We start from the raw sequence: 12,769 nt of genomic DNA, 5'->3' as shown, positions 1-12,769 counted from the left end.
TTAGGACTTAAAAATGGACTTGGGAGTATTTTATGCTGTGCTGTGACAGAGAAAGCTCCGAATGAATTCAATTTTCTATGTAGTAATTACATAAAAGGACCACACAGTTGAGGTACACAAAATGTACTGGAAATGGAAAAAGAGCACTACTATCATACAGGTTTCACAGCAGATGAATATGCATCTGTTCCTGCAACGGAGAAATGTTTTTTCAGTCTAAAATTACAGAGGAAGGCATTAGACAAGGCAACACAATGTCTTAAGTCTTATAATATTAAATGCATAATGATGTAAGAATTGTATTAAAATCCAAGTGCTCTTGAAAATGTCAAGATTATTTTCTAAAGTTTCTGATACACTTTTTTGTTGTTGATCTGAGTTTGACAGGTACAGAAGTACTTGATCAAGATCAAGATGGCAATAAATGTTGTTTCAGAGACAAAGTGCAACAGAAGTGTTCGTTAAAAAGTATTCATCACCTACCTTTGGATTCATTATTCCCTCTTGCTTAAAGCAGCTATAAAAGATATCCATGGAAAACACTTCACTCCACAGGTATCCATAGTACTGACCATCATAACCACCTGCCAGATGTCCAAAAGTAGCTGGCATGTTTGTTCCTTAAAAAGTAGATTAAGTTATTTTAATAAAATACAGTACTTCAAGAATAAATTAATAAGGTATTTATATCAACTACTTTTAACATAAAGGGTCTGAGTATCCCTCAAAGTATTGGACATACTCGCTGACTACAAAGGAAACTTAGTTTCCCATTTTAGGCTACTTGTAACTCCAATACAGATGTGACAGAACATCTGAAGTGGAATTCACATCATGTCACATTAAAATGTATCCTGAAAAGGGTTAATTTTTATATTTACCTTAATTTTCCTTCAGAAAAAATCATTAAGATAATCCTAGGTTTCAAAATAACTATTTAGGTTTCATAAAGTAGACTATTTCATAAACAACTCTGGGGGGGTTGTATGCCAAGCATTACTGGGAAGGAATGGCATGTTAAATTGAACCATTTGGACATGCTGTATAAAAGTTTCATACTGACATACCTGGAGTGGCAGGAATTCCTAGAATCTCCATACAGTATTTAGCATATTCATCCGCTGGGTCAACAGATAGCTTTGTATGCAGTGCCTGGTCAACTTTGCTCAAAACAATCTGACGGAGGGTTAAAAGGCCTAAGTGGGTAAGAACATTTAATTAACTAGCATCAAAGTAGCTGGAGTTTCATTTGCAGCTTTCCTTCAACGATCTCAGCATGCACATTAAATGATTAGAATTTTAACTGTGGAACAAACTTGGAGTTGCATCGTTCCCATCTGAATTGCTCCAGTTACAGCGAGTTGAGAGGCAGAGTTTTAAAAAAGGAATTGTCACTATAAGCTCCATCTTTTCAAATGTTATTTTCCTCACAGATCAAAAATAAAATAAAGCAGATATTTTTAAAGCAAATCTTAATATTTAAAATAATGTTTTCAGCTGCCGTTGCTTCCCATATATCATTTCACTCAGGGCTTGAACAGCTGATAGTTAGTATATCTACCCTAAGACACTTCAAAGAACACCAAGAACTGCTGCAGCAGCTGCTGTAAGCTTTTTTTAAGAAGCTACAAGATATGAACCTTTACCCAGACAAAATTCTTTGCAGCTACAGAGTCTGTACAAGCCACAGGGACAAAGACTTCTTGTTCAGGATAGGAAAGCAGTATGAAATAAACAGCAGTGTCTAATGACAAATTGTACTATAAATGAGAAGCCCTGATTAGAGGAACAAAGGGGTGGGAGTGATAGAATAACAATGATATGATAGGCAATGACATGAGATTACAATCTCAGTTTGGAGATACATGTAAGGTAGTACAAGATGGGGCAGGAGAAGAAAATTAGAACCTTAGTTTGGGAAGGCAGTATATCTGCTGAGAAAGTAGAGAATATGGACTTAAGGTTCTGGATTTAGAAGTTAAGAGGCTGTTTGAACAATGCAGGGCTACAGGGCTTCTGTCTGGGATATGTTATCTACGTTCATTAAATCTGAAAACAACTTCCATGTCTGTCAAGTGTCATGTGCAAATCAAATGTAGACAATACATACAGAAAATCTGACACTGTATGCACAGTTCCTGCTCTTGACTACAAATAAAATAAAAACCAAAAACCCCACAATAGACGACCCCCCCTTTTCCCCCATCACACACACCACCAAACCTCCTCCCCTTCCCCAGTTTAAAATGAACAATGCTGGTAGGTAAAAAAGTCACATGAAGAGGAAAAGTATTTTAGTACTGTGGGTGGCCTGGAAAATCAGAGCTGCTACTGTCCGGGCAAACAGTGGTACTATCATCATAGAAATAAATCAAGAAATAAACCTAGAAAAACAGTGATAAGTGTACACACAGAAGAAACTGAATGGGTTTTCTGTGTTCATCAGTTTTTTAAATAATGTATTTTTGAACATATGCTGTGGGGAGAAAAGGCAGAGAGATACCTGAATTAGCCAGTCTAGAGGCAGCAAGTTTCTCAAGGAGAGTGTCTCCAACATGGGTTTCATCTTTATAATGTCTTGACATTTGCTGTAGTGGCTCCTTCTGCCACACCCAGTTTTCAAACATTTGTGAAGGTACCTCTACAAAATCTGTTTCCACGTTAGTTCCACTAAACCTAGCAAAATCAGTCTAAAAGAAAATGCCATTGAATTAAATGAAAATAGAAGCCATGATTTCTAGCAGAATACAAATTTTCAGATGTCAAAATTTCAGTTTTAATCGCAGCAAAAGGAATCATTTGAACAGATTGATAATAATAGTTTAAAAATTAAATTTAAAGAAAGGAGGAAAAAGAAAAAATCAAGACATAAGACTATTACAAAGGAACAAACTAGATTTCTCAGTGGTTATTTACTGCATTATCGACTGGTATGGAGCAGTACTTCCATTTTCTTAACATTACTGATTTTTATCTTTTAGGTTATGACAGTAACACAAATGTTTCCATGCTGTCTTGTCACATGGATATCACTTGTGAATTATTATAAAAATTTGTTATATTACCCCAAAGTAAAATAATAAACTCCAACTATACACTTTAAAAACAGTTTACTGTATTACAGTTTACCACACCGATTCACAGACTTTACTGGACCAACTTATCCTATTAAGCTTTGTCCTACTTGCCTTAATTCATAAGACATGTGGCCAACATACAGCTCAATTATTTTAGCCAGTAATACTTGGACTGAAATAAATAAATCCTAGCAACGTTATCCACGAAAGATTTCCAAATCTGACACTTTATTACTGAGGGAAGAATCTTTCTTCTGAAAGCCAAGCACATTAGAGCTTTTTATTTTTTGCTTCGGTATTGTCAATAACTTCATATTTAAGAAGCTCCCACAATACTAATTTTGAGGAAAAGTTTGTACAGTTAATATTCCACACTCAAAACATTTCTAAAAAGTCAATTCTGAAAGACAGTTGTTCAAATGTACCGAAATTATTTGGTCTTATAGAATCATTGAATAATTAAGGAAAATACTTTTAAGATCATCAAGTCCAACTGCCAACCCAGCACCACCACCGTGTTCACCATTTAGCGTTAATTTTTGTCCTCATGTGCCACATCCACATGTTTTTCAGACACTTCAGGGATGGTGACTCCACCACCCTCTTGGGCAGCCTGTTCCAATGCTTTACACTGCTTTTCTATCAGTGAAAAAAATTTCCTTTCCAAAAACATCCAATCTAAACCTCTTCTGGTGCATCTTGAAGACATTTCCTCTCATCCTGTCACTTTTTATCTGGGAGATGAGACTGATCCCCACCTGGCTACAACCTTCTTTCAGGTATCTGTAGACAGCAATAGGGTCCCCCCTGAGCCTCTCTTTCTCCAGGCTAAATATCTTCAGAACCCTTAGCCACCCCTCACAGGACTTGTATTCTGTACCCTTTTCCACCTCTGTTGCCCTTCTCTGGACACACTCCAGCACCTCAATGTCCTTCTTGTAGTGAGGGGCCCAAAACTGGGCAGAGGACTTGAGGTGCGGCCTTGCCAGTGCAAAGTAATAGGGGACAATCACTGCCCTGGTCCTGCTGACCACACTATTTTTGATATATGCCAGGATGCCCTTGGCCTTCCTGGCCACCTGGGCAACTGCTGGCTCATGTTCAGCCACTGTCAAACAGCACTCCCAGGTCCTTTTCCTCATAGCAACTTTCCAGCTCCTCCTCCCACAGCCTGGAGTGCTGCCTGGGGTTGTTGTGATGCAAGTGCAGGACCCAGCATTTGACCTTGTTGAACCCTATACTATTGTGCAGATCTGTAGAGACTTCCCACCATCTTGTCTTGTAATAGGTCTACCTCCTCTTGCCAGACCAATTTTATGTTTGTTTTTTTTTCCCTTCTCATCAACATACTAACAAAACAGATATCCTCATTTAACCATACACATTATCCATGCATCACACTAACAAAAGCCACTAGACATTTGGGTCAAGTCACTTCAAGAGTTCTCCTAACAGCATAAACAAAGCCCCTCCCTGCCCTGATCTCACTTTCCAGCAGTATCTCTCTCTTTTTCCAGTGTATTACACAGAGTATCAGACCTTTACCAGCAGCTCACAGATTCCCTCCCATACGCAGCATTTAAATGTCAAGTCTTAACATGCTTAAACAAATAATCACATGAAACAAGACAGTGTTTTGTACACACAAACTCTAAAGACAGGATGTTCTTATGTGGGATTAGCAAGTCTGCACACATGCAAATAACAATTCACATACAATACAGCAGCACTAAATATGGTAGCTATGCACACAAAAACAACCAGAGCAGTGTGAGAGACAACTGGAAAGGAGGCCTCCCTCACATGCGTGCAATTCCATAGCAACTAAAGTACATATGCAGTAGAATTGTTGGCTTGAGCTGCCCCAGCTGGACTCCACAACAACCAGGCACATTCTCATTGGTTATGCTGCAGTCAGTTTTGTACCGTTTCATACCAATGCTGAATGTGTTTCATTTATAAACACCTTCCTTATAGTCTAGGTTTTATTCCTCAATTTGTGGTATGAGAAACACTGAACATAGGGTGAAGATGATCAAAATAATCGTTATATTTTTCCCTTCAACATGATTCAAAAATATCTAAGCAAGTCTAGTTTCTTATTAACTCCGGATTTAATATATGGATTTGTGTGACTATTTCTTTATTCTGCAGTCCCAATCTATAGGATAATGGTCAAGAATGTAATGTGGGTCATACTTCTTTGATTTTATTATTTAGTACTTGTTTATACAGAAGATGAATGAAGTGCTGCACAAAGTCTGGATTTGTAGACAGTTATGTGGATTTTTTGGTGAGTGAATACTGACATATCTCTCTCTAATATAAAATTTTCATTAGACTAATAATAAATTTATCATCTGGCAGAATTAATTTTAGATATAAGTAAAAATGAAACCAGAAATATTACAACTTTATTGGTATCTTGATGCAAAATCTGAGACTAACTTCAGTTCTGTCTGGTCACTGTGAGAAACCTATCCTATCAGATAGCAGAGTGGAAAATACAATGGCTCAGGCATTTATGCTTTTGATATCAAGAGTGACAGCACTCAAGAGTACTAAATGCCAAAATGCTGGAGGTCATCTGGATTTAGAAATTATTTTCATTCATAGGTACAGGACTCTTTTTTACTTTTAATATCCAGAAGTGCAACTTAATGTAATAAAAAGCCCTCTGACAAAAACCATGATAGAGCACCTTCCTCACCTCATACATCTACCTGTGATGACTGAATAGATGCCTCCATGATGCAAATGCAAAAGTGTATGTTTGTATGAAAATGTTTTTCATAAGGAGGTGTATTTATTGCTTCAGTTTTAAATAAAAATTAAAAACAAACCCCCAACCTGACACTGTAAAAAATAACCAAAACATCACTAACCTGTGCACATATCTGATGCATTACGTGACCAAATTCATGGAAGTAAGTCTTTACTTCATCATGTCGCAGTAATGATGGACGATCCAATGCTGGTTTTGTGAAGTTGGTTACCAGAGCAGCAACAGACATCAATCTGCTGCCATCAGAAAGGAGACAGCCGGGCTGTAGACCAAAGCATGCTGCATGCCCATACTTTCCCTCTCTGTATAAGAAAATAAACCAGACACTATCTTCAAACCTGCTCACCAGAACGGTGAAGCCTATTCAAGAACAGGGACAATCAGTCAGTGTCTTTACACACAGCTTTACACAGAAAAATTACATCTTTTCATGATTTCTAGAGACTCGTTAGAGTGAGTCTCTTAAGAGCACAAGGGGAAAAGTGCCCTCTGTAATCTTGCACTTAGATCACAACAATTTAAGATTCTCAGCAGCATTTACATGAATCTGATTTTTACTATAATACTGGAAGTATACATACTTTAGATGTCCATTCTGTTTTAAACTGCCTCTGTAACAGCAAGGACTAGGCTGTATTCTCTGAAGCAGTATTTTTTATTTTATTACAGGAGACAAAAGAATACAGTACATTGCATTTTTCATGGTGATCCAAGAGTTTAGAGAAAACTTATTTTGAAAATTTTGCCCTAAACTACCCAGTTAATACTCAGGTTAAGTCAGAGAAGTCTTACTGACACATAGCTTCAGCAATTCACACGACACACATAAAGATGGAAGCAGGCAAACAGGTGAAGGAGATAGGTACATTATCCTGAAAAGAATAATTTATGTACTATTGTACTGACTAACCTAATTTTCTTAGGCCAGAAAAGCCTTAAATCAACTTATATTAAAAAAAGAATATCAGTCAATTTATAAATTGTTAAATACTAATTTAAGAAAACCTACACCAAAGCAAACAAAAACCCAGTGACAGTCAAAAAGGACTAGTTCAGAATAAATTCTGTCAAGTCAGTCTAGTTTCACAATCTCTGACAAAACAGAGATGATGCTTTAGATAGCTACAAAGAGAGCTGGAGAGGTAGATATCAACATGTAAATCTCAATGTCTGCTCAACAGGAATCTATTCTTGCTACTGATCTATTTGATATTTTCTCTACCAGTCTGGCCAACAGGTTAAAAGTACAGATACAGACCAACAGAGTACAAAATACACATATAAAGTGTAAAGAGGAACTAAGAGAAACTAGGAACACTCAGCAGACAGAAATATAATTGATCAATAAAAATTAAAACAGTATTAAGATTATGGATATTATGGATATTATGGATAACTGACAATAGCAGTATTACAAAAGAAAAGTTTACAAAGTAGCAATGCTTCATAAACTGAATAGAAGCAAGAACTAAGACAAATTCCATTTTAAACACATAAGTAAAACACTAAATCATAATTACCTGGGGTAAAGATCCAAATAGAACTGCCCTAACATTTCTCCTGTTGATTTATCCTTTACTGCATAAAGAGTAACACTGTCATGCCAAACATGAGCACTTTCTACTTGCTCAAATACAAGTCCCAGCAGCTCCTGGTAAATATTCAGTAAGCCTTCTGTAACAGCCTCAATTGGGAAGTATTCCTTCAGTTTTTCTTGATCTATAGAGTACTTCAGCTCTTCAGTTTTGTTCATATAATAATGAAGATCCCATGCATTGATTCTTCCATCATAATCAAAGTTTCTTTCTTTACACTCCTTTTTCTTCAAATCTAGAATGAATTCTCTTTCTTCTTCAGCCAGTGGCTTTAGCTTCTTACTCAAATCATCTGAAAAAAAGATTGCCTTGGAGTCAACTTCTGCGTTACTATAATGTGTATTCCTATAAAACACACTCAAAACTTTAAGCACATGCTCCAGAAGGGGAAGTTAGAGTTTTTTCTTGTCCTAGTGAGCCTTAACTGCAGGCATGCTGTGATACAGTACTCCAGTAGTACTACAGTACTAGGGTAGACCTAGGAGAGCTGTGAATGGTTTTGAATTTAGATTTTTTCAAAGATATCAAAATGGAAAGTAACACTAGACACTTTTGCTTGAATCCTTTGATTTTATCTCATGTAATCTCAATTTTCTTAATATATTTCTGCAGCAGCAGCAAAAGACTACAACTACCATTAGTTCCTGCAAGGGCATCACAAAATTCAATACTTCTAGCTAAAGCCCAATAAAAGAACAAGAGACTCAAGAGTTCTTGCTTCCAGACTAGCAAAGTCACTGGGTATTAATCTCTATGGTACAAATACTTTCTAATATACTTTTCTTGGACAAGAAACCGCCTCAGCACTATGAAACACATACATTGAATATAAAATATTTACCCTTACTGAAACTTCCATAAAGTACCTACTGTACTTATTCTCTTATAAGTATTTCTGGACTATCAGACACTTTCTTAAGAATTCAGATGAATGTTCATTGTTGATATCTAGAGTGTAAAATCGAGGAATTGCCACTCCTCTTTCTAGGTAGTCTGTAAGGCACTATATACAATTACATTACATTTACATGACTGAAATAATTGTATTTCATGACTGAAGCTTGTATTGTGCTAAATTTAGAATGTGTCAGGAGAGAATGCTCTTCTTCTTAGCTGTAAGATCAGCTTATGAACACTGATTTAAAACATGAACAGATAGGAACACAGTAGAGCAAAATACACTGTCATGTTTGTAGCTGAGGATATATCAAAAGAACTAAATTAAAGGTGACAATTAATTTGATGAACATTCTCCCTCTGTGAGAAATACCATGAAGCATGATATTTATGAAAAGTATATGATCTCATATGCTTTTACTTCGTAAAGCAACTGCTAGATTTTGAGTGTCAGCTTCAAAACAAATGAAAAAAACCCAGTATTATAATAATATAGTGGATACAAAAAGAGTCCAAAATACTTCACATCCACCTAAAAAACACCAGGTAATTCAAACATTTAATAATGCAAAATTACCTGTGAGTTGTCAAATATATGGATAATTGGTATGGCCAAATATGCATCTGATCTGAAGGAGCATTTCAGAAGAAATGCAACAGAATTACAGGTGAAGGAAGAAGAGCATTTGAACCTCTTTATTGATGCATAAACACAAAAACCCCACTACCAACAAACATACCTTATTTTTGTACTAAATTATTTGGAGGGGGTTATTTGTATGATACATCAATATACACTCCTAAGTGGTGTTAGGACACATTAATAAAGGAACACATGCTACTCTGTGGAACTACGTAATTCCAGAAAGTAGAGATTAATTCCATGCAAAAGAGTGGGCCCACTAACGTCAAAAGCATGACTATAAATTCATAAACTGCTCAGTTCAAAATTTTCAAGATACCTCTGTTATCAGATCAAGTTCCATTACAAGGCTTTTGAATTCCAGATTTAATCCATCATTCCAGATTTAATTTTTTAATTCAGATCATGGAAGCTGCATCATCCCATACTGTAATCTTTTATTATACTTAACACAGTTGAATCAGAAAAAGACACTAAGGCTATGGATGCACAAAAAATTGTGCAAAAAATGGGAAGGGAAAGAAAAGCTGCAATTCTGATGCAGCCTCTTGAACTGATAAAATTGGCTAGGCTGCACATATTACTTTGGTTCTAAATTAGGATAACTGCATTTTGGAGCAGAGAAAGACACAACCACTTGTTTATATCGGCTGTCACAAAGCAGCTATTTTCAGATTTTCGCCTTGTGCTTCCCTGATTTGGAGCAACTGCATTTGTACAGCTACAGTCTAAAAAATACATGTGCCAGAATGGAGGCAGTAGAGTTCCTTTTCTAGCTACACATGATGGATACTGTGACCCAGTTATGTATTTAAAGTAATCTTGGCTGAGTAATCATGTTGCCACATCAAATATAAAAGTATTGCTTATAAATGAGAACAAACCTAAGAAGGTTGTTACATTATCTGTGCTCTTTGCAGTGTTTACCTCCAGGACAAAGTTGGCATGTGTATTATAACCAAGAAGCTCTGCTACTTTTGCCCTTAGTGGAAGCAATTGCTGAAGAATTTTTGTGTTCTCCTAAAAAAGAAAGTAGGGAAATTTGTAAAGTGAAACCACATGTTATCAAAACATCTGAATAATATCTGAAATCCTATGAAACAGTAGATATTTTAAATGAAACACTTTAAGATATAAATATAAAACCCCCTAAGTTTAGCTAGATTATTGGAATTTTTTTTCACAGCATTTGATTGCAGATAGCTAGTATTCTAGTTGATCATAGTCATTACGCTCCCTATTATAAGTTTTAATTAATCAAAATGGATACCATTTCCTTTTAGGATACTAACAGTTGTGAAGAGTTTCGTTTCTTTATCAATCATTTAACTGTGAAAGGTAACAGTGAAATTGCTGACATCAGGCTTAATTGCTTGTTAGTGATGAAGACAGCTTGTAAATGTGTTGTGCCAACATTCAAAACTTGTTTGCGAATTTCCCTCTTTTGCCACTCTGACAATAGCAGTCAGAGAAAGATCTGAAACACAAAACCCTAAGCCCTGACCTAAATGTGCTGGAGGATCCTTGAGAAGCTGAAAATATAACTGTGTAAACCTCTAGTTCTGGAAAAGTGAGATTTCTCGGGGGAAGGGGGGGGTGGAAATCAAACCCTAGATTCGAAGATTGTTCCACAGTTTTAACATCAAGTACCCTTATGTGTGTTGACTTGCAAAGTGTTCAGTTCTTGGTGCCATTTTATCTTATCTTGTACTCATCACATTTCCCAGTACTTCAAGCACAAAAGTTCAACTCTGTCACTGTTCTCTAATAAATGGTTGGTACAACTGTCTGAATGACATATTCTCTATTCTTTTCAATTTTTGTACCTATCTGGTTGTGTGGTATCATCAGCATAAAGTAACTGTGAAATTATTTCTTCTTTTTATAAGGCAGGTTTCCAAATATTTTTCAGATCATTAAATATATCTTTTATAAAAAAACAGGAGGGCTTTTTACATCTAATTAAAATTCTCATCAATATGCAATGTGTTAATTTCACATTTAATCACCTGTATTTTATAATTAAAACCTGTGCTTAAATAACCCCTCTCATTCTGAAAAATCCCAAAATACTACAGAAGCCACAATCAGACATCCTTTTCTGTGAGCAAAGTGTCAGTAAACATGTGCAGAACACTACAGGGAAATTTGACAAAAGATCAAAATCCTATTTCTATTAACAGCACCACTTGAAGATTAAGATATGTACACACACGGAGGCAGATCGTCAACTTCTAAGGTCTCTGGACATCAGAATAAACTGAAGCAAGGAACTTTTAGAGATCACACTGATAAGTTTTGATTTAATAACAGCAGAACTCAAATACAACATTTGAATGTCTAGCTCCATTTTTCAATTCTGTCATTGCACTGTAGAACAACCAATACACAACATACCTCTTTGCATCTCGAGTTAAAGGCAGATTCCATTTTTCTCCTTGTTTCTGAAATGCAGCACTTCTTCATAACAGGAAAATAGTGGGGATATTTCAAGGTTACTTTATATTTGTCTTCCTCAGTCTTCTCTAAACTATTAATAAAGTCATCAGGAAGGCCATCTATGGAATAGAATTTAATAAACAGTAATTACCAGAACTACCTACTCCCCTGTTTTTGTAAGACTGTTGCATTTGTTTTGCTGCCATCTATCTTGAAATTAGAAATCTCCACAGGAAAAACACCTTTTTGCAATTTGTTATAGTTTTATACTTTTTTCTTTTTGCCTAGTGAATTTTCCCATACCAACAGTCTCTTGCTACTAAGCTAAGACTTCGTTGTTAGGCTAGCCCGAGCCTTAACGACTGCCCTACTGAAATGCTAAATAACATCGGTACCCGAGCGAAATTGTGTAAGGGAAACTCCATTCCCTCGGTAGCCACTGTTGGAGAGGGAAGGGAGGCCTCAGTTGTTTTTTTTTCTCTGGGGATGGCTCTTTAGTTCTTCCCTGACTCAGGGAGTGGTGTGGATGGATGGGGGGTTCATTTTTCAGCCGGGTCACTGGCTTCTTCTGGCCCCGAGGGAGGTCCTAGTTCGCCTCCCATTCCTCACGTCCTGCTCTGCCCGGACCGGCCTCGGATTCATCGGAAAGCGGACACCACCTGCGAAGAACCGCTGAGGGGAAAGGCGGCCCTTCCCCTCCTCCTCTCCTGTGTCGGCGGCGTTTGCACCCATTGACGAGGAAAGGTATCCCAGCCAGAGACAGCCTTTGACAGCATGAGTCTACAGGAGGAACCACCCTCTGCCCTTCTCCCTTTCCCCTTCGGTGGTGGCCCGCCTCGCCGGGACGGGACCGGGACCGGGACCGACCCTGCTGCCTCCCGCGCCCCGGGCCCTGCAGAGGAGGCGGCACCAGAGCCCGACAGCGCCCCCTGCCGGCCATCGGAGAGCAACTGCAGCCCCCATTGCTCCGGGTCCAACAGCGCCCCCTGCTGGCCCTGCGACACCGCAGCCCCGCCTCCCGAGGCGCCAGCGCCCCCTGCTGGTCGTGGTTATTGTTTTCGGTGGAAGTTCGATTATGGAATTGTTGCGTGTTCTTTTATGTTACATATCATGGCTGGGCTTCGCGAACGAAGATTTGGAAAGGCTCTGTCCACATTTGTTACAGGTACGCTGGTGGCTTATGAGGCCAATACGTGACAGACATATCCGATTGCAAAAGGCACAGCAGAAAGACTCCTTAGATGGTGTATTCTGCAAGGCACGGTTCTTTCTGCGTTGTCTTTTCTCCTCGAGAGTGATCCTGCATGTGTTCTCAAAGGAGACAGCTGCGTTA

At 37.7% G+C, this 12,769-nt stretch overlaps 1 protein-coding gene across 6 annotated transcripts in view; it reads right to left on the bottom strand.

Annotated features, from left to right (window-relative positions):
• Nucleotides 1-12,769, bottom strand: part of NLN (neurolysin) — a 56,426-nt gene that overhangs the window by 17,495 nt on the left and 26,162 nt on the right. For all 6 annotated transcript variants that reach the window (XM_027634990.1, XM_027634996.1, XM_027634994.1 and 3 more), the window contains exons 6-12: nt 11,395-11,555; nt 9,882-10,017; nt 7,383-7,749; nt 5,963-6,164; nt 2,504-2,690; nt 1,068-1,196; nt 484-620 (exon numbers count right to left, since the gene is read on the bottom strand). In XM_027634990.1, the coding sequence (XP_027490791.1) occupies nt 484-620; nt 1,068-1,196; nt 2,504-2,690; nt 5,963-6,164; nt 7,383-7,749; nt 9,882-10,017; nt 11,395-11,555 (1,319 nt within the window). The remainder of the gene's footprint in view (nt 1-483; nt 621-1,067; nt 1,197-2,503; nt 2,691-5,962; nt 6,165-7,382; nt 7,750-9,881; nt 10,018-11,394; nt 11,556-12,769) is intronic.

Source organism: Corapipo altera, unplaced genomic scaffold (assembly GCF_003945725.1).
Source record: "Corapipo altera isolate COAL_440 unplaced genomic scaffold, ASM394572v1 61411, whole genome shotgun sequence".
NCBI lineage: Eukaryota > Metazoa > Chordata > Aves > Passeriformes > Pipridae > Corapipo > Corapipo altera.
The sequence above is the reverse complement of the archived record's forward strand: the minus strand, read 5'-3'. Positions and strand labels throughout refer to the sequence as shown.